Source organism: Ailuropoda melanoleuca, chromosome X (assembly GCF_002007445.2).
Source record: "Ailuropoda melanoleuca isolate Jingjing chromosome X, ASM200744v2, whole genome shotgun sequence".
NCBI lineage: Eukaryota > Metazoa > Chordata > Mammalia > Carnivora > Ursidae > Ailuropoda > Ailuropoda melanoleuca.
In genome coordinates, this window is record NC_048238.1 from 34,366,595 (window position 1) to 34,386,981 (window position 20,387).

Sequence of the window (20,387 nt, forward strand, 5' to 3'; positions counted from 1 at the left end):
CCAGGCCCCGCCCAACACCCCCGAAGCCCGCACGTTCCTCGGTCAAAGGTGGCTGTTCCGGCTCCAGCCGTCACAACCACAGTCCAGCCAGGAGGGGGAGGACAGGACACCTTTAGAGACACCTTCAGAAGTGGAAGGAACCACCCTGCCGCTCCCCACCTCCAACCCCCCGGCTGAGCAGCGAGTGTCCCCCTCTCCCTGTGATCTCACCGCAGCCACGGGGGTCTCCGTGTCTTACACCGCGTTTTCACTGTCTACACCGAGTGATGTGGTCAACAACCACGTCCCCTTGATTCCCACAGGGGAGCTTGGACGCCTATGCCATCTCCCCTGTACCCGTGGTCAATGCGTTGGCATCGTGATCTTTATGCTGTCATGTTCCTCCGGAACCACTGCCTCCTGTGTTGTCTGAACCAAGCTCATTGCTCCCCCGTCCACCCCTTAGACCTGGGGCTCCTACCCGTTTTCTTGGCTTCATTCATAGAAATGCCCTCCATCCAGGATGAAACCTCAGCTGGACTCAGGCCCTCCCTGAGCCTCCCACCCAAATAGAAATACAAAGAGGTGCGCGCCCTGGCGTTCTTTGCTTTAATGTGGGCTCGCGGGAGCCCCTCGCTGCCCGCAGTAGTCTGGGCTCGCCTGTCCTCTTTTGCTTCAATTACTTCCACGGGTCTTGCTGTTTGCCTTTTCCTTTTTGCCACTCTCACCTGCTGTTGGGAATTCCTAAAAAACAATTTGGCAAACGATTACCAGTCGTTTTGATATCGGAGTGGGGGGTGGGCAAAAAAGGTGGCTGGGGATGGAGGACAGGGGGCTGTATTTCTGGAACGTGTGATCATTTTCTTTCTTTTTTTGTGCTGCTCAAAACAACTTTTATTTATTTATTTATTTATTTAAATATTTATTTACAAATGACTTTTTTTTGGGCCACTTCCCCCCCCCCCAGTTAGCCAAAAGTATGGATTGTTTTCTTAACAACAAAAGTGGATTTCTTTCTCATTGGAAGCATTAATAGATCAAAACCGCTTGTTCGCTGCCTTTTGTCTTCAGGATACATCCCGAATGTTACAGGTACTCCAAATCTTCCCCAACAAGGGGCTGTCATTCTGCACACTGGGTTATCCGACGGTGCTGGATGTCCCCCTTCCCAGCTCCGCCTCGCTGGTCCCTCCTGCTGAGGCCTGCCCACCTCGCCCTTTGCATGCTTCAAGACCCCACTCGAGTACATCATCTCCGTGGCCTCCTCCCAGCCCCCCAGGCCCTCCTTCCATCCGCTTCGCCTTTGTGTTCTCAGAGTTCGATGCACGCCTAGAAAGCACCTGGGGCACTGTGAGCACCAATGGATTTGATACAAGGAATCACATGCTTATAAAAACTTTGGGAGGGATCACTAGGTTCCAGAACAATCTGCCAGGGTTGTCATCCAGGCATTAGAAAGCAGCTGCACAGCCACGACTGCTTCTGAAGACCCAATGTTGGAAGGCTGGTCTAGTCACTCCAACCGGCCAACATGTCTCGATGAGCTCTCTTGTCGGCAGCTACCAGAGCAGGAAGACACCTCTCCCTCCCACTGCCTTCCAAACTGAAGGGACGCTGAGACCCTAGCTGCAAGAGAGTCAAGTAGCTCTCAGCTTTCCAGCCTCTTCAATGAAGGAAGGACGCAGAAGGACGTGGGACAGAAACTGAGTGCCAACTGAGAGAAGCCCAGCATGGATACTGCTGGAAAGGGAAGAGCAGCAGAGTGGCAGGGTGGTCAAAACTACAGGCCTGGACCATAAGAAGTAATAAAAAAACATGAGATCTGGAGGGAGAAGGGATATGACCCCTCGGTTTCTGGAAGGATCACTCCTTAAAGATGAAGGGTCGGCCAGGATGGAGTTAACGCCGTCGGTCATGGCCAAAGACAACGTAAGGCTCTACTCGGGCACCAAGAATAAAAGCTGGGACGAGAAGGATCTGAGAGACATCAAAATACATGCGCATGTACTGAGCTTTTAGGCTAGGACTCCAAACTGTGCTCTAACTCCCCTGAAATCCTCTGTCTGCTTTGGTTTCCAGAGACTATAAATTCCCCTGAAGTCCTCTGTAGGGGACTGACCACCATCATCACTTCAAAAAGCATCTGTGACAACGGTAATGTCGTAGGAAAACAAAGGACACAAGATACTTCGGTTTTCTCCTTTCCTCAACAGGTTTATTGCCTTTTAAGAAAATTTTTGTAAAATATAAATACAAAGGCAGAGAATTTACTTACAAAGTTAAAACACAGATTTCAAACATAAACACACAATTCAGAAAATTTTAGTTTTATGTACATTTTCAAGCAACCTCAACATATTATGTTAGTTTTCAATATTTTACAGGGTACAGAAAAAAATAGCTCAAAGTCTTCTTTAAATAAGAGCATAAAATGTTTAAACATATAAACAATCCGGTTTGATGCGTGAAAACTAATTTCACAGCTTTTAAATTAGGATATAAAAGTTTCATACAATTAGTTGTTGTGTGTGGATATGGTTTGAATTTATGTTACACGCTACCGGATTATATCCAATAGCACTGACCTGGCCTGCGCAGGTCCTCTGTAAACAAAACATAAAGTTACAACAATTGCCAAGTGCCTTCACCCAATTCACACCCCCAAACCAACCCCGTGGCTCTGGCCACACCTGAAACAGTGGCGGTCGCTGTCACGGGAGCTGTGTGTGACACTGAGTCCAAGTGTCCCAGCTCCTTTTCCTCATTCTTTTTTTCCTTAAAAAAGAAATGAAAAGAAACTAATGTTCCAGGTAAAAACGAACATATCCCAAAAAGCAGGTGTGCATTTGAAAAGTAAAGAAACACTGTAAGAACTTCATAAAAACTGACTGAGAAGTTTAAAAAGGAAAAAACAAGAACAAAAAAACAACAACACAACATGTTGCTAAGTCCTTCTGACTGGAGTCGTTTCTCTTATATAAAGAAGAGATATTTTCATATGTAATAGTGTCCTTTCTTTACAGAAATAGTCGTATTATGACACATATGCACAAAGATTAACACTATGACACACTGTACATGGCGGGCGCGGCGAGCTCACCAGTAGTCGTCCGACACCATGTCGCTGGGGTGCAGCCACTCCATGGACGAGCCCAGCAGAGTCTGCAGCTCGCTGGTGAATTCCACCAGATCTAAGAGCTCCTTGCTCTCGGGGTTAAAGGCCTCCAGGTCTTTGGAGCAGGAGAACAAGAGACTTGCCGACACTTGCCGGTAAAATTCGGCCTCGGCAATGGTGACGATTTCCACGTTCGGGAAATTGCAGCGGAAGATGCGGGAGGACATTTTCAGCTTCTTGAGCACGTCCGAAAGCAACAGCCAGTTTCGAGGCCTGCGGATGAGACGGGAGAGCGGTTCGAGGTTTCTGGGCCAACCTGAATGCGCTCTGTACTCAGAACCCCCATGCCGATGGGCCGGCCGGGAAGGGGGGGGCGTGTCACTTCTGCTGGGACACCGCCGCCCCGGCCCGGTGTCTCACCATCCCTAGGAGAGCTACTTTCGGAGGTGACAACGCGGGACCCGTCTGGATTTGCTAACCCACCGCCAAGAGAGGACGGGCCGACTCAGACGGGAACAGGGACGGTACCTCGGAAGGAGCCTCATCTCGGGGTGTCACGGTGCTGCCAGAGGCTGCCAGGCAAACAGTGGCCACAGCTCGGGTCACCACTCTCCAAGGCGAGCACCCCGCTACTGTCACTGTGGGAACTCTCCTGTGCCCCAGCCTGGGAGCCATTCCCGGAGGCCTCCTGGGTCTCTCCTGTCCTGTCCCCTCCTCCCGAACGGAGCACGAGCAGCACGGAGGGCTGGCCGCCTTGCGCTCCCTTCCCCACGCTCCAGCCCCGTGCCTCTGCGCTCTGGGAGGGGCGTTTCCGAGAAGGAAGGTGTTCCATTCCTTCGGTGCGCCCGGCCACGCTGTATGAGGCCTGTTACGACTACAGTGTCGCTATAGCAGCCCACTGTTTACGGCCTCGGAGCCCGAGGAGGTGGTTACTCCTGAAGCACCTGTGTCAACACATAGCCCACCAGCCTGTGGGGTACACCCCCCCCAAGGGATTGGTCATCGGCAGCCCAATGGCCCAACCCTGGGGGCAAGACTGGGTCTCACCAAATCTGGTGACACCCCAGAGCCCAGGTACCACATACCGTTCTTTTCAGTTTTACACGAGAAGGGGGTGTACCAGCACAGGCCAGGAGACCTCAAGTGCCATGGAAGGTCCCTATGGTGGCCTGTGGCGGGGGGCTCCTGAAGAGGACCTCTTTCCGAAAAAGTTCAGTGACCTACGGATAAGATGCCCCGACTCTTCTGTGAAATTCCAGCCACTGAATTCAATGTTCTCTGGGCCGGGCTGGGGCTGGGGGTGGGGTGCGCAGCTGGCGGTCCCTGATAAGGGCAGTTAGACCATCCTGTCCTCCGCTCCACACCTTTTCCAGAAAGGATCTACTGCAGGATGGGCGGTTCGTGGCCACTGAGGATTCATTCACCCGCCCACGCGCCATCTGTTGAAAGGGGTCTCTAACTCTGCCCCCCCTGCAGCTCAGCCTCCCTCAAGCACGTGACAGCCATGCTCACCCCTGAGCGACGGACACTTGGATGTTGTAACACGGTAAGAGGGGGCTTTCTGAAAACTCAAATTCAAACACATCGCTGTAGGCCTCGTCGTCGTCATCCTGGTCCTCCGGTCCCGGGGGGTTCGCTAAAACATCATATCCGCTTTCATCATCTGGTTCTAATGGATGGCAAACAAGAGGGACAAGAGATCAGCAAGCTGCCGCGAGAGGCCCACTGTTGTCAGAAGAGGACTCTTTAGAAAGTCTTGCCCAACTCTGCCCTGTTTACGGCACCCGCCGCCCGCCACCCCTCACCCACACGAGAGAGAAATGTTCTGTCACTCATTCACTTGCCACCGAACGAGAACGGACAGGTACTCACCGCACACAGAGCTACCGTAGAACTCCCAAGAGCCATTGGAGTCTTCGTCACTGCGACCCTGTAGGTCATTTAAATAATCTGGAGAGAGAAAAACAAGATAAACACCACGGGGAAGAATGAAACACTGGCCGAGGTAGGGGGCACTTCCCTGTGGGGGCTGGTGTGCGATTCCTGTCTAGCCCACAGCCCTCCCTCTCGGGTGCGCTTCCAATACCCTGTTCTCGGCCGCAAGGGGCCAGAACCTGCTTATCCGTGTCCACCCGCCTTCCTGACCCACGGACCACCCTTACTGCCCCTGGCCCGCCAAAAAAGCTAGGCTGGCAAGCTAAGAATGTTCTCGGTCCTCACGAGCGAAGACAGTGCGCATCTCTTCTCTGAATCACGTAGCCCTTCTCTGGCAGACTAACTTTCCCCAGCAAGCATAGCTAAGGTGAGGAAGGGTGCGCCCCGTGAGTGAGGGGGTAGGCCCCGGACAGACGGGCGCGAAGAAGCCATCTAAATGCCTGGACTAAGGCCATTTCTGGAACTCTGTCGTACCTGTTAAAAACTTCTCCATCAGTTCGCTGTGGGTCATCTTCATGATGGTTCTACCTGAGTACGTAGCCAGAGTGGGGTCAGCACCATAGGAGAGGAGCAAGCGGACAATTTCCAAGTGATCGTTCTCAACGGCATCGTGGAGAGGTCTAGAAGAGACGCGCGGGGCGGTTAAACCCGAGCTCGCCTCTGACAACGGGCAAAACTGGAGGCGTGCGCGGCCATTCCGGATAGGGGAACGGAGGCACCGGGAGCGGCCCACAGTCAAGCAATGACCTACTCTTGTTACTTCTACATGTAACCCTTTCCAAGGCAGGTGAAAGGACCATTTCAAGCCTAATTCTCAAATACGAATCTGTTTTAATCCAGGGCCTGAGGAGGACACTCAAGCTAAACTGAGACCATTTTCAATGAACTTAAGTAGTGGCACAGGCTGGGGACAAAAGAATTTATGGCGCGGGGCGGGGGGATCACACCATTATGGAAGCCAAAATGCCAAGCAATTGTTCTACCGTTTAAAAAAAAAAAAATCCTACTCCTTTTTAAAAAGGAAACTAGGTGCAAAGTGGAGCCTTTCCAGAAGTCTGCACGCTGGCAGCCTGGAGACAGATGATCACGCCTCTGGCCCTGAAGCAGAGTCCGTGGGGGTGAGCTCTCAGGAGGGTACAGAGTCTTCCCGCCTGTGTCCACTGGGGTCAGAACGCTGCCCGCAGTCCCATCCTGAGGGAACGCTACTCGGAAACCATGAGACACCAAATACCTTGCGGTTTTGCTGATTTTACGCCTGCCAGCAAAGCCCTCTGCCCCGCCTCCTGGTTGCATCCCACACACACGCAGGAAAGACGCTTGGGCTGACGCCGACCTGGGCCACTGACCCAAGGTCAAAGACAGGGTAGGGGACAGGCCCTACGGAGCCGGTGGCCGCTGACCCTGTCTGTATTCCTGAGACTATCAATTCACATGTATTTTAAATAAGGTGATGTCGTAGATACTGACAAAAGGTGCAGGGTCTTAAAAAAGCCAACAACACCCTCAGTTATCACGCAGGCTCCGACTTCTTCAGGGCCTTCTGTCCAGGGCAACCTCAGTCGTTTTTATAAACGTTCTATCGACGTTTGCCAGAAAGGTCTGTTCAATTCCACTCTAGAAGACTCAGCCATCAATGCGCTTAGGTTACCTCTCCCCGTCTTTCCTTCTGGGGTTTCCCCCTGCCCCCGAGAGCCACCGCCACTGACCTGGTTCCGTCCTGGGCACTGCAGTTGACGTCCGCGCCGTACTCGAGCAGGTGTCGCACGATGTTGAGCCACCCCCTCGCACAAGCCTCATGCAGGGCGCAGTAACCCGCATTGTCTCGATGGTTCACGTCACAGATCTTGTTCTCCAGGCAGTACAAGACCACCTCCTGTGGTCAAGGGTGGGGAGAGGGGGATGCCATCAGACCGCTGCACCAGGAACCCTGCGCAGCTGACCTCTCCGCAGCCTGGCAGTGCCCGCCCTCAGAGGCGTGCGCCCCCGGGGGAGGCGGCGGGGAGTGGGGGAAGGGGGTTGCTGGGGAGGTGGCAAGAGCACGTGTAATGGAGTCAATGGGTCCATTCAGTAAGTGGCAGTGGAGAGAAACCCAAGTCTAGATAAAAGCGTGGATGACCGATGCACAGAGATTAGATCAGCCGGGAGAACATTCCTTCACGTAGAGAGGGAGGGATGGCGCGTCAGGTTAGCCAGGTCCTCCCACGCTCCCGCTTGCAGGTAAGTAGGGTACAACAAGAGACGCGCTCTCTCTGCACGACGTCTGACGTCGAGAAAGCACACAGAATGCTTCAGATAACCCCACGTCTATTTCACCTCCCGCCACCCCCCTGGGAGCCGGATAGATATGTAACATTTTCATAGTTACTTAAGTTAATGACAGGGATCCAAAAAACCACACGCTGCAACCTACACATCTCGAGAACTAAATAAAACAAGCTTACCCTTCCCCCCACCGTCTCAGAAGATATTCTATGTCGACGGTTTGCATTAGAATCACTGTTATTAATCTGACTTCTTTGGTGTGTTAAAATATTAATATGAACCGCTCCCGGTAAGCAGAGCAGTAATTTATTCCATGTTTTATTACCTTGATTAAGAAAGTTTTCAAACACATAGAACAGCGTTTGCCACCGGAAAACACACGACACTGCTTTCCTACAAGTCATGCCCAGCAGAGAGCTGTCAGGTTCCCAGAGCTGGGGGTAGGCGGAGCCAGCCTACACACGGTCTCCTTGCTGAGGGGGAGCTGGATGGGGTCAGAGCAGGCCTCCCTGTGACACCTTTGAAATAACTCATCTGTTAAACCCCAAATAGGGGTCATTCCAGCCACCCGCAGATGTAAGGCGGGCAAACCTTCTGTGCCCTTCCAGGGACCCATCAATCAGAAGTGACCATTTACTTGGAAGTTAACTAGAATGTTCCATATGCTCACCCTGTGAACCTAATGCTGCATGCTGGTAAACCTGGCCATCGGTGCCCTGTGGCTTCAGGTCACCGCAGCAGCTCCCCTCCAAAACTGGAGGAGGAAGAAAGAAGGCATGCCCACAGATGCGTTTCTTCGTTTGGAGCCCAACCTGCCAGAAAGCCCACAATCCTCTGGGCTCCCAGGCCACCTGCCCTGAGCCCTGGTATCCAGGATACCTCATGAAGCTGCTGCTCTTTTAGCAGGCCCTCACTAGCCAGGCTCGAGTGGACGGCTGCAAGCTAATGAGTTGTGTGCCCCAGCCAGGGAGAGGCCTCGTCACGTGGCTCTGGGATCAGGTCTGAGCGCCACCGACTGCTGTGCGCGGATCAATTTACCCGGGTCCCGGCGGCCTGCCTGGTGTCCTATCAACCCAGGGTTTATTTGCTCTGACAATAATGGCCTTCACCTGGAAACCTCCATCGCTACTGGGCTGATTCGAGGGTACCTCGAGATGAAAGGACGGCCAAGCTGATGGGTAAGTCGACTCTCTTCTGGAAGGCGGCAGAAGAGGCAGGAGGCAGCAGGCACCCGCCGGCCATGGGCTGCCCTAACTGCACTGTGCTACTTATAGCGCTTCTCGGTCTCCCCAAATGAGGATGTCACCTGTTACCCCACAGTAAGCTACGGGACAGCCGGAAGGGAAGGTGGTACTGTTCTCATTCCACGCTTGGGAAGAGTCAGAGGGCCCAAGGGGGCCCCTGTGAGAGGGATGCAGTCCAGCTGCGATGAGCGCCCCTCGAGGTCCGCTCTGTTAGGGTCAACGGAGCTTAACGAACTACACCCTTCTGCTGCTGGCCACCGCTGTCAGCCACAGAGATAATGGTGACGAGGCTGGGCAAGTCTGCCTGCCCAACCCAGTTCTTGGCTGATTTTCGACACTAGAAATGGGAGGGTTGGAAGGGCAGCCCACCCATTTCCAAACAAAATGACACTGTTTTCGTTGGACAATTCTCTGTTAAGCGGCTATAAGCCGAATGCCATTAACCGCAAAATGTAACCATAAAGGCCATAAACCCGACATTGTTAATTAATTAAATGCCTCATTAACTTTTTTAAAAACATGATTTATTCAATTCATAGAAAATTTAACCATCACCACTAAACGCAAAGCATGTGGTTGCACATTGGCATTTTAGCCTAAGAAACAGAAGCCTTTTCATCGGGAGGGAAAGCTTCAACTGTCTCCAGCCATGCAAGTGGTCTCCTTGACATGGAGGGTGTTTCTGAACCTAAAGGACCGGATAACCACAACACAAAGCGCTGATGGCCTCTTTTACGACACACGGTACCCCCGAGCTAAGCAGAAACTCACAATGGGAAAGAACTGACTTTTGGAAGACCCTCCCAAATCCATGCCTTCGTGAAACACGCCTGTTTGGGGTTAAACAGATTGTCCTTCAGTTTTCAAAGATTTAGACTGGGGAATCCGACTGGCCATCTTCCCAAGATTTTAAATTCCGCCCAATGAGATCCCAGTTCAATGCTCAGCATCGCACTGGTGTCTATGCAACTTATATCCTGAACTTGAGGTGTGAAGAGGGAGAAGGAAACAAAACCAAACCCAGCTGTCCTGACATAAACATTTCCAAGGCTTCAGGTGCCATCAAATGCCCGGCATGTAGCTTAAAAGCACACAGGTCGAGTAAGTGCCCCCTTGGTCCAGGCCTCAGACCCACTGGTTCCACAAAAACCAAAACGGAAACTTCCTTAGAGGACCAACAAGTGTCTTTGGTCCCAAATGGAGACTGTTGGAAATGCCAAGATCAGAGGAGAGGCGGGGAGCCCTGCCCTCCTGCTGTCCCTCCTCTCATCCAGCATCTGCCGGGAGCACAGGTCCCTTCTGTCAGTGAGGACCAATCGCGCGCAGAGGAGCGAAGGCCGGGCACGGCGCACGGGCTCTGGCTCAGCACCGGGTACGGTATTGGCCCGGTCATCCCAGGTGCTGCAGCTCTCAGCTCGCGGGAAGCCAACCGGCTGCCACAGGGATTTCACCTCCCCTAACCAAAAATCATTCGAGAGAGTTCTCTCCAGGCAACCCAGAGATCTCCAGAAGAGGAACGCTGGTACAAACAATAGCACATTTAACCGATCCCCAAAACTACCCCCAAACTAAGAAATCGCTAGTGCTTCCTATGCAGTCATGCCCGGGGAGGCGGGGGGGGGCTGGCTTGGGGGTCAAGGCGGTCACACCAGGAAGGGCTCCCCCACACAGCGGACAGAGGCACAGAGCTGGCCAGGCAGTGGGGGCCGGGACTCTGGGCCAGCACAGGCCCTGCCACGGCAGCCCTTGTCCACACCTCCACACTCAGCCTCTTTTATTTCCACCATTCAACTCCCAGAGGGCTGATGCCAGCATAAAAAATGCCTTTGCCCTGTGGGCTATTACATCACAATTTCATCTGACAAGTGTGGTGGGGGAGCCGCGCAGGGCAGAGGGGGTAATCTATCTCTCAGAGGGCAACTCCAGCCTGAGCAGGTCTGGGAGAGGAGCAGGGTGGGGGAGGGGCGGTGAGTCTTAGACACAGCCAGAGTCCCCCTCCCCCCGACCCCCGGCGGCTCAGAAAAAAAAGACTCTTCAGGTCTGCCCCCTAACCCCAACCCCTACCCACACATCTCCTCTCCCATTCCCACCAGGAGCACCGCTTTGCCCAGAACAGCACAAGCAACCCAAAATAGAGCTAATAACTTCTCTCCCCCTTGCTAATCAGAATCCGCAAGGGCTCATTAAAATTCCCCCAGTCGCCAAGCCCTGGGTTATGTCAGATTTTGTATCAGAGATAAGTGAGCGAGACTGGAGGGTGCCGAAGCAGCTACCTGCCTGAACACGAAGTGAACATCACAGAGGCCTTTCTTTTCACGTGGCGACTGAACACGCCAGCAAGGAAACGGGAGCCGGGAGCACGAGTGGGGCGGACACAAACATCCTGCTGGAACACCCGGCCCAGCCCCAGATGAGGAGGGGGCTGCGCTCCGAGTCCCTGCCCGGACCCCGCCGGACCCCCAAGGCCCCTCACCTCGTAGCCGAGCCTGGCGGCCCGTTGCAGGAGGGTCTCGCCTGCGTTCTTGTTGACGATGAGTCTCCGTGCTTCTGGAGGCATCGGGCGTGACTGGGTGGTCTCTGGAGGGGAGCTTGAGCGTGGCAGCTGTGAGGACTGGGAAGCTGGTAGCAACTGTTGCAAACGGTCGAAGGGCTTCTGGTCCTGCTTGGCTGGTGACAGATCGTAGTCGGAACTGGGCTCGGGCCGCTTCCGGAACCTCCGGACAGTCACCTGTCACAAAACCGGACGGAGCGCACAGTTAAGCCCGGCGTCGCGCACCGGCTTCTTCGGCCCTCCTCCCCGAGTGACAGACCTGAGCGGAGGAAGGACCTTTCCCTTTGCTTTTGTTTTGGGGGAGAAGACGGGGTTGTGTGGAGGGGACCTGGTGAGGGGGGCAGGAGTGACGTTCGGGGAGGAACGTGGGAAAAGGGACGCTCTGTCCCCAGCCCAGCGGGGAGCAGCGGGGCAAGAGGTACCTTGCCGTCCGCGTTCTCCACATAGTAGTCTCCCGTCAGCGACAGGCCCTGCCTGGGCTCCTGAGGGATCAGATGCTTGGTTTTGCACAGTCTCTTCCCGGATGGTTTCTCGCTGTTGTCGGTGTATTTCTGCAGCAGGGAGGCAGCCTGGCAATCCTCTTCTTCGTCTGTGCACAGCACATCTGTCTTCTGGCTTTCTTTAATTTTCTGCTGTTTGGCAGGCGGCCTCGAGGCTGGCGTGCAGCTTGGCTGAGTCTGCTTTTTGCCGCTCACATTGGTGGATGAAAGGCTCTTCATGGGCGGAGAGCCGGAGAACACAGGCAAGCCTAAATCCGGAGGGGGTGGCGGGCGGGAAGGAAGGAGGGGGAAAAGAAGCAGGCGTTACATAGTTGTAGCCGGTGTGGAAAGAAAAGCCCATTGTTAGCACTGATCACTGGAGCCGCTTCAGTTTTTAAAGATATACCAATTATGTTTCCAAAGCATTAATATTTTAATTATCCCACATTCAAACGACAAATAGGTTAACCCACAAAACGCCAAACGGCCCCAAGTTTCCTCAAAGGACGGAGACAGGAGGGCAGGAGCCAGCCCTTCCAGATCTCCCCCACCCACCCACGGGGGGGGGCCGCTTCGTGCTCTGGACCTAAGCGAGCGGACACAGGCTGAGGCTGGACAGAGGGTGCTGGCCAGCCCCACGGGGTCGCCCGGACCTCCCCTTCCTGCCCAGGCCCGGGCCCAGAGCAGGAGCCAGGAAGACAAGCTCCCTCCTGAACCCCTCACTGTATATTCCCAAGGCAAGGGCGGAGGCTGGAAGGACCTTGAAGGAAAGCACCCTCGCCTGCCACATCCTGGTCCGTCCACTTCTCTGGCGCTTGGCTCCTCCCAGGGCCCTTCCCCACGGAAGGCAGGTGACCCACCCTCCAGGAGAGGGGCGGCCTCTGCGTACCTTGTTCATTATCACTGGATTTGAGGGACTCCTCCGACCAGCTTCTGTTGCCTTTGGCCTCAGCCCTTTTCCTGCCGGGTTTCTCTTCGGGGCTGTTATTGCCCTGGGCGGTGACCTCAGGCTGAAGCGCCTGGGTCACTTCCTTCCTGCCCTGGCGGCCAGGTTTGCTCTCTGCTGCCGACACCTGCTGCTCCCAGCGTTCTCTAAGGTGCAGCAAGTGGCGTTGCTTTTTAGGATGGAGCCCTGTTAATTCAATGCACACCTTCAGCTTGGTCAGCTCACTACAATGTGGCTCTTCTAAGTGGTTAGAGGAACTGTTTGTCATTTCCCTCTCAGGCCCGTCATCTAATGGAGAAATAACTACAAATTAATCAAAAAGCCCCCTGGGGGGGGGAACAAATTGTCTTACGCATCACTAATAGGGGTGGGGGAGGGAAGGGGAGTGAGTGGTCACTGCCTTTGCTTGAGCTGGTCACCAAGTCTCTCGGGAGGGGACTTACTCATCTTTGGCCATCTTTGGGCTCGAGCTCCTGCATCTGGCTTTGGGGACAGGGGAGGTGTGAGCGGCTTCCCCGGGGCTCCGGGGGGGGGGGGGGGGGAACGGGGGACCTCCACAGCTCGGCACTAGGGACTCCCCCGGGGCGCCCCGCGGCTAGGGGGTGCAGCACAGCTCGGGGCTGTCCTCCTGGGGCCGCATGCGCAGGCAGCTGAAGCCGACCGAGCTCACCTTTCGAGACCCGTCTCCGCTTGGCTTTCAGCAGAGCGTCCTCCGGCAGCTCTTCCGTGGCCGTCTCGGTGTGGCTGCTGTCACCTGAGACTTTGCGCTTTCTGTCCAGCCGGAGGGTGGGGCTGTGCGGCATGTCCACAGCCGCCTGGTCAGTGGGTGGCTCGCTCACGGGCTGCCTGTCCACGAAGTATTTCTCCACAGGAAGATCTTTGTCCTCTGTAGTTTCAAAAGGATCGTGCTTGTTGCCAGCACTGTATTCGCCTGGGGCGGGCGGGGAGACAGGAGTACAAGGAATGAAGGCTCAAAGGTCACCGTGAGAAGGCAGGACCTCCGTGCCCGTGCTAACCTGCCACCAACAGACCCTTCTCCGGAAGACCGGGGGCCTCACGCACTGCAAGCACAAAGCCCATCGGCAAGTAAAGCAGAAAGCGAAGACATATACGACGCTCAACTTTCTCCTTGTACCTTCTAGTTGGGGCACGAGGAGACTGGGAAGATGAGGCATCACCGCAACTTCGATGACGCTTAGGTCCCTCCCGGGGCCCTTTCCCACAGGGGGCAGGTGACCCCGCGGCAAGAGCCAACCAAGCCAGGGCTGACCGAAGAACTCTCTCGGGAAACATTTGCTGAGGGCATTATTTGGAAATAAAAGGAAGGCTCTGTAATAAAGAGAACAAATAGCTCCTACATGTCATCTGCAGAAGGGATCGCATCCGTGTCCCCTTGGGTCAACCGGGAGACAGTGAAGAGGGCTGGCGCGGGGCAGGCAGAGAAGCTGGGACCAAGGGTGAGGGGAAGAGGAGCCCAGGGAAGCCAAAGGAGAGGCTTCCTGGTGTGCACACAAGGGTCAAGGCCAATTTCGAAGAACTCAACCTGATTACCACGCGTCCCCCTGTCTTTCTCCCTTCCGAGGAGGGGAAAAAGCATATGTTAGCCCCCCCAACTCCTCGGTGACACCACGCACACCCAGGGGGACGCCAGTTACCCCACCTGGCACTCCTTTCATGCCTTCCTTCACACGCAAGCACCTGAGGACATTCCAAACCCCAGGCCCCGCCCCCCTTGCCGTCAGGTGTGTCCTGTTGCACCAGGTCTGGTGAGCTGCTCTCACTCCAGCGCTCCCTATGCCACGTGGCCTCCTCCTGCTCCACCGAGCATAGACTCGGGACCTTTCCTCACATCGCCTCAGCTTGACATCACGCGCTGCTGCGGCTCTAGCCTAAGAAATGGCTCATCGATGGTCTGGGTCACCTTTCTTCTAATATGCAAAAGAATTCCATAAGCATCCCTGCGATGTTAAGGAGCGGGGGCTGGGTATTCCGGTCACACTGACCAGAACTGCTCGAGTCCATCTCTAGACGATGCCAGAAACACACTTCATGTGCCCACCCCATCCCAAACCCGGCCACTTCAAATATCACTCCCACTCCTGACCAGCCCAGCTGCTTCCCCGATCGGCTTTTTCTTGGAGGCATCACCACCAGTTAGTGGTGGTCAGGTGTGTGTGTGTGGGGGGGTTCTCCCTGGCCTTGGCTAGCCTGTGCTCTCTATGGTGGAAGGACCCAACCATGTGGGTCTTGTCACGGCAGCGTCCCAACACAGAGCTCAGCGGGCAGCCGGGATGACCGCTGGCCTGGGCTGGGCCCGGGCAAGCAAAGGGGGCAGGCTGCGCCTCGCGCGCGCCTGCTGCTCTGTGACCCTCTTAACTGCTCTGGCAGTAACAGCGCTACTTTACAACTCGACCCCCTTCAGTTGTAAAGTGGGACTATTACCGCAAGCTGCGTCCCGGGGGTGGGCTTCATAAACACAGGCCGGGCCCAGCTAAGAGAAAGGCTGGAGAAATCACTTTAACGAACGAAGGGATGCCAAGACCGTCAGACTAGCTTGAATGTTAGCCCCACCACAGGAAATTTTCAGATGTGAGCCCTCCTGGTTAACAATATTTGACGTCTCTGGCCAGCCTCGACCAGCCTTCCCAGCAAGCCCCAGGGGAGGCGCTGGGGATCAGTGCACAATTTTAAAGTTAATTTAGTGGACGCATCATCCCCCCACCCCAGGTAGGAAAGATGGCTCGAAGCAGGTGATTTGAAAGCAGGGGTAACCGGGAGGTGATGGATGCCGCGTGGGGCCCTGGCCGCCTCTGTCCACAGCTGAGATGTGCCCTGATCCATTTACACCTCTCTCCATCCCGAGATTCTGCTTCCATATTTTACACTTTAAATGCAGGCCCCATAATCACCTCTATCTGTTAACAGCCCCGACTCGTCTGAAGAGGCGCGTCTTGCTCCAGGAGAAGGCTTTCCGGGGGGTCTTCACCCTGGCTGCAAACTTCCAACCATGCAGTGCATTTCGAACCCATCTTCCTGGCCTTTCGCGGGGTCAGCAAGCAGGGACTGACTGGAGACCTCGTCTCCCTGTTTCTGGCTGCACCACAGCGCCCCAACACGCGGACAAGAACCCTTCCCTTCCGTGTCCTCTGGGCTCTCCAGCTGGTAAAAGCCGCCTGAGGGCAGAGGACGCCCCTTCACCCACCAAGACAGGCAGCAAAGCCACACCTTGCCCGCTGCTCCCGCTCAGCAGGGGAGGGCGCTCCTGTGCTTGACCTTCCAGGCAGACTGTCCCCTCCTGCCGCGTCCCAGGGACCCCACGATGTGACGCTTGTGGCTCATTACCAGGAACCCTTCCATGACTCAAGTCACGGGTCAGTGAAATCACTTGCCCATGCAACATAGCTGAGCTGCCTTCTGAATCCCTATTTTGCAAGAGGATCTTTCCCCAGACTAGGTCCCGCCATCCTTTCCCGAACTCCCAAGCCTCTCGGGGCAAAGATCCCAATTGGACTCAGTGAAGGCCCTCCCCCACAAAGAATACTGAAGAGCACCCACCATGACTGTCTAAGAGACACATGGCCACCGGCTAAGGGGGGAGACTCCATGCCACACGCCCCACCCAGAGCTCGGCGATGAAGCTATCCTAGCCACAGCGCATGGGGTTTCCCTCGAAAGCAAAGGAGCCAGAGAGCTAGATACACAGGGGTCCTTACCCCCGGGGCCGCCATCGCTGCTACTTTCAGCCCTTCTGCAAGTGGGAAGGCATGTGCTCTTGACCACTTGATCTAAGCAGATGTGAATGTGGCTGTGTTGTTCCTGGCTTAACACTTGCTCTCTGCAGCGCGGTCCCGTGACTCGCAGCGCCTACGTCCCACAACTTACCATGGTTGTGCCATAGTGCCACCTCACAGAAACATCGCCATGGCAACATTAACGCCTCACCGGGGCAGCCAAGCACCCTCCCCACTGTGGGCGACCAGGCCCCCGTGAACCCTAAACAAGGTGGGAGGGTTGCCCGTGATGGAAAGTCCCTCCTCTGCACGGAATTATAGCTCCTTCAGCAAAGGCTAACATTGTGGAAACTCACACCCTCTACAAAAGGGACACGGGGAACCTCGGGTTCCAAACTCAATGCAGTTTATGAACATGCAGGTGCTCGGCCCCAGAGAAGTTTCGTGAAGTCTTTTGATTGAGACTTCTTCCAGGTCCTGCCCAGGCATCACCACGGAGCAGGTCCTGGCTCTGCCCTAGTCAAGTGGCTGCCAAGGGAGACCATCACTCCCAGTTCACGGGGGAAGAGACCAAGTCTCCTTGTCCCTCCCCACCTTCGAAATGCCACTGACGGTTCCTCTATGGATAAGCTTCCAAGTCTGCGAAGCCTCCTAAGGCATTGGGTGGACTTCTAAAATAAACACTGAATCTGGCCACCCCGACTACCATGAACAGCAGATGAAAGTCCTGACCACTGTTTCCGACTTCATTCGCTCTTCTTAAGCCAGCCCCTCCCAACGAGATGCACCCATGTGCACCCATGTCTGTCCAGCCGAAGCCGAGCAGGAAGCACCCACCATCTCAGAAGCTCCTGGGGTCTGCGGGAGGGGAGGGCTGCCCTGGAAGAGGGAAGGCATCTGGAAGGCATCCTCTACCCTCTTCACAGACCCTGTCTACCCCCACCCCCTAGCTCCCACGTGCTCACAGCTTGGCTCTCAGCCACATGGACCCCCGAGGGGAGAGAGCCAGTGTGGAGCAGGGCCTGAGACATGAGGAAGAAAGGGTCAAGAAGACCCATTAAATAGTAGCTGAATGGATCCAACACCTGCTGTCCCCCAGATGAGGAGGTGACAGCAAGGACAACGGTTCCTCTAGGTACCCCTCTTGACCAACCACAAATCACAAGTCCCCAGAAGACTGGGGACGGTGACCCACTTCCTTCGTTGTCCCGATCTTCAAAAGTGAGCCCCACCCCCATCTCTTCCCCAATTCTTCTCCTGCCCTTGGTGATGACCTATGCCTTGCTGGGTTGTGTCCTGGGTGTTCCAGGAAAAGAACCCATTGGTCTGAGCCTGGAGGGACTCGGGAGGGGAGAAGGGAGGCCTTTGAGTCATCTGGGCTCTGCTCTCCATTGACCAGACTGGGTACTCGTCTCTAGGTTCATTCATTAGGAAGGATGTGGAGGACACAAACTTCCCTGGGGAGAAGGCCAGGGTGAGTGAGGTGGGAAGAGCAGACCCACCCCCGGATCTGGCCATGTTACCAGAAACCCACACAATGGGCAAGAGACTCAAGTCTGGCTAACTTCTTGCTCCCTTCCTCCAGCCTACCTCACCCGTTCCCTCTCCTCAGAGAGGCACCTAGCCGTTAACTTGGCTTTGCCCACGTCTACCATGTCTCCCTGAGAGGCTTCCCCAGCTGGCATCATGGGCAAATCGGAAAAAATGGGCTGCCTAGAGCGAGCATGAGAGCCTGGAGGAAGGCGTTCTCTGCCGCTTTACTCCAGAGCTGCTCGGACCCTCCACGTTCCCCTATCCATCCCCCTGAGGTGGAAGACTAAGGAAATCTTTACTTCAGGTGCCTCAGAGTCCCCACCACTGACTAGTGACAAAAACTCCCTTCTTTGGAGACTAAAGTAAAACAAACTGGTCCTGGTGTGGCCTACCCAGAAACCTGGACACAGACCTTTGACCCCAAGGCTGACGGGGCGGGGGGGGNGGGGGGGGGGGGGTGCAGACGGAGGAGGGGTCTGTGCCCTAGGCAGCGAGACGCGCCCTCTCCAGGACCACAAATTCTCCCAAACTCCATCAGGCGCCAATGAACACCAAACCCACGACGCCCGATAGCACAGAGCTCACAGATGCACCTCCCATCCCTGACTGTCCTGTGTCAGGAGGGTTCTGCACCCATTGTCTCCTTGACATTCAGCCACACGCACGGAAAAAGACCTTCTCCACTTGCTACCCACACACCGTATCAGCCAGGGAAGTCTCGCGAGCATATCTCACGACCCACACCACAGTGGGGGACCAGCTGCTGGGCCCCAAGAGTGACTTGAGAAAAGCACCAGCTTTCCCTCCATTTTGCCTCCCCAACAGAATACAACCTCTGTCTGCTGGGAAGGACCCCCTCTCCTTTATACCACGCCCCCGGATCACGCTGTCACCATCTAACCATGGCCAACACATCTGCCACCGAAAATAATGATCTCATCGCTATGGTGCCTCCATCAGCCTCCGTCCCATTTTAACAAAACTTCTGCCTCTGGAAGGAGATTACGAGTATTCTCCATTCCATGGGAGACTGTCCCTGTGGTGGGTGGGGAGGTGCCGCTGGCTGAAGTATCATCCCACTGGTACAAAAAAGAAGGGAAGGGAAGGGAACCGTATCTGTACCTGCCACGAAACAGCACACAATACACATGGCCACATTTCTCCCTCGCTGCCATTCTCCCACTTAAATCGTATCAGACCGTTACTAACTATAGGACTGCCGTTTCTCTGGAAAAGGAGATGCGTCCCAAGAAATCATCTTTCACGGGGGCCTCGTCCCTGGACGCCACCACGTTCGAACGGACAATCGGCCCTTCCCTCCTCGGCCCTCGAGAACAGTCTATTTCTCTGCGCAGTCCACTGGCTGTAGGGCCGCTGCAGTGAACCGCGTCCTGTCACCCCCCTCTCCGGAAGCTCTGGGAGCACTGCCCCCCCACCACCACACATAAGCTGCTTGGGTTTACTTACATCTCTCATTGTCATTCTGGTCGGCAATGGCCTCTTCCAGGGCGACCGACTTTGGCTTTTTGTCCTGACTTCCTTTCAACCTGTCCCAGTCGGCGGGGCTGAATTTGCACACCTCGGAGTCTTTGGCTGTGGGGTGGCCACCTTCTCTCTCCTTCATCTCCAGCTCTGAGAAGCGCATCATTGCACGCTAGAAAGAGAACGGAGACGGGAAAAAAAAAAAACACAACACCTTACCATCAAAGCTATTTCATTTGCCTTACCTTAAAGGAAAGCAGTTGCAAAGAAAAGTTTGCCCAATACCAACCACAATTTATGATACAACTGAGATATTTTAAAACGTAATAGATAAAAATGTAAGAGTAGCTATACGTAAGTAATCACAGTCGTTACTCGTAAAGCCATATGTATATAGATATATATGCGTTGTGTATGGATATCCATACATACACCATGGCACAGAGACATTCTCTTTTTGAAGGTAAATAAAAACAAAACAAAAACACAACGCAAAGAAAACAAAACAAAAACACAACAGAAAAGAAAACAAAATGCACAATGAATAAAGACGACCATGGCCCACAAACTTCCCTTCGTATATTTGGAAATGAAATTTAACTCAAAAGGTTTATGTAAGATTCTAGTAATAAAAATTTGAAGAACTGACCTCACAGTAAGCAGCGGGTAGACATAAAATACTGTCCTCTTGTAATCCTTCCATCTATGTAATTAAAATGGGCACTCAATGGATCATTTAGATAACTTCATCCATTTTTATAAGCATAAACCAATTTTTTTCTTAACATTGCAACACAATTTGGCTTTATTTATCTTTTAATCAAAAGTAAAAATATCGTAAGGAAATTCCTATACAACATCTATCATTCACTAGCAAGTTAAATACATACTCTATCCCTTTAAGCGAGCTTTTTTTTTTTTTTTGGTGAAAAAAAAAATTGCACGAATCCCACAGACATGCGGCTGCTACACACCTCCAGCAAGTATCACGTAAGGCATTCTAAGCAGCACTGCTAGGCATTATTCGTTAATGTACAGTAATGGCAGAGAAATCAAGGCAACTGATAGGTAAACGTCATGCATTCTTTAGCTATCCTTCGCAATCATTAACACGTCTGTTAGCAGCGTCT

The 20,387-nt window shown here is 54.1% G+C and overlaps 1 protein-coding gene across 6 annotated transcripts in view; it reads right to left on the minus strand.

The window, feature by feature from the left end:
* Positions 1-2,172: 2,172 nt before the first annotated feature.
* The window catches only part of BCOR (BCL6 corepressor), a 79,874-nt gene continuing 61,659 nt past the window's right edge, over positions 2,173-20,387 (minus strand). For 3 of the 6 annotated variants that reach the window (XM_034648800.1, XM_034648798.1, XM_034648799.1), the window contains exons 5-15: positions 19,907-19,960; positions 19,243-19,429; positions 13,182-13,442; positions 12,455-12,799; positions 11,509-11,834; positions 11,009-11,263; positions 6,736-6,902; positions 5,504-5,649; positions 4,967-5,044; positions 4,607-4,763; positions 2,173-3,367 (exon numbers count right to left, since the gene is read on the minus strand). In XM_034648800.1, coding sequence (XP_034504691.1) covers positions 3,076-3,367; positions 4,607-4,763; positions 4,967-5,044; positions 5,504-5,649; positions 6,736-6,902; positions 11,009-11,263; positions 11,509-11,834; positions 12,455-12,799; positions 13,182-13,442; positions 19,243-19,429; positions 19,907-19,960 — 2,268 coding nt within the window. In that variant the 3' untranslated portion in view covers positions 2,173-3,075. The remainder of the gene's footprint in view (positions 3,368-4,606; positions 4,764-4,966; positions 5,045-5,503; positions 5,650-6,735; positions 6,903-11,008; positions 11,264-11,508; positions 11,835-12,454; positions 12,800-13,181; positions 13,443-19,242; positions 19,430-19,906; positions 19,961-20,387) is intronic. The other 3 variants (XM_034648803.1, XM_034648804.1, XM_034648801.1) reach the window with 3 other exon arrangements.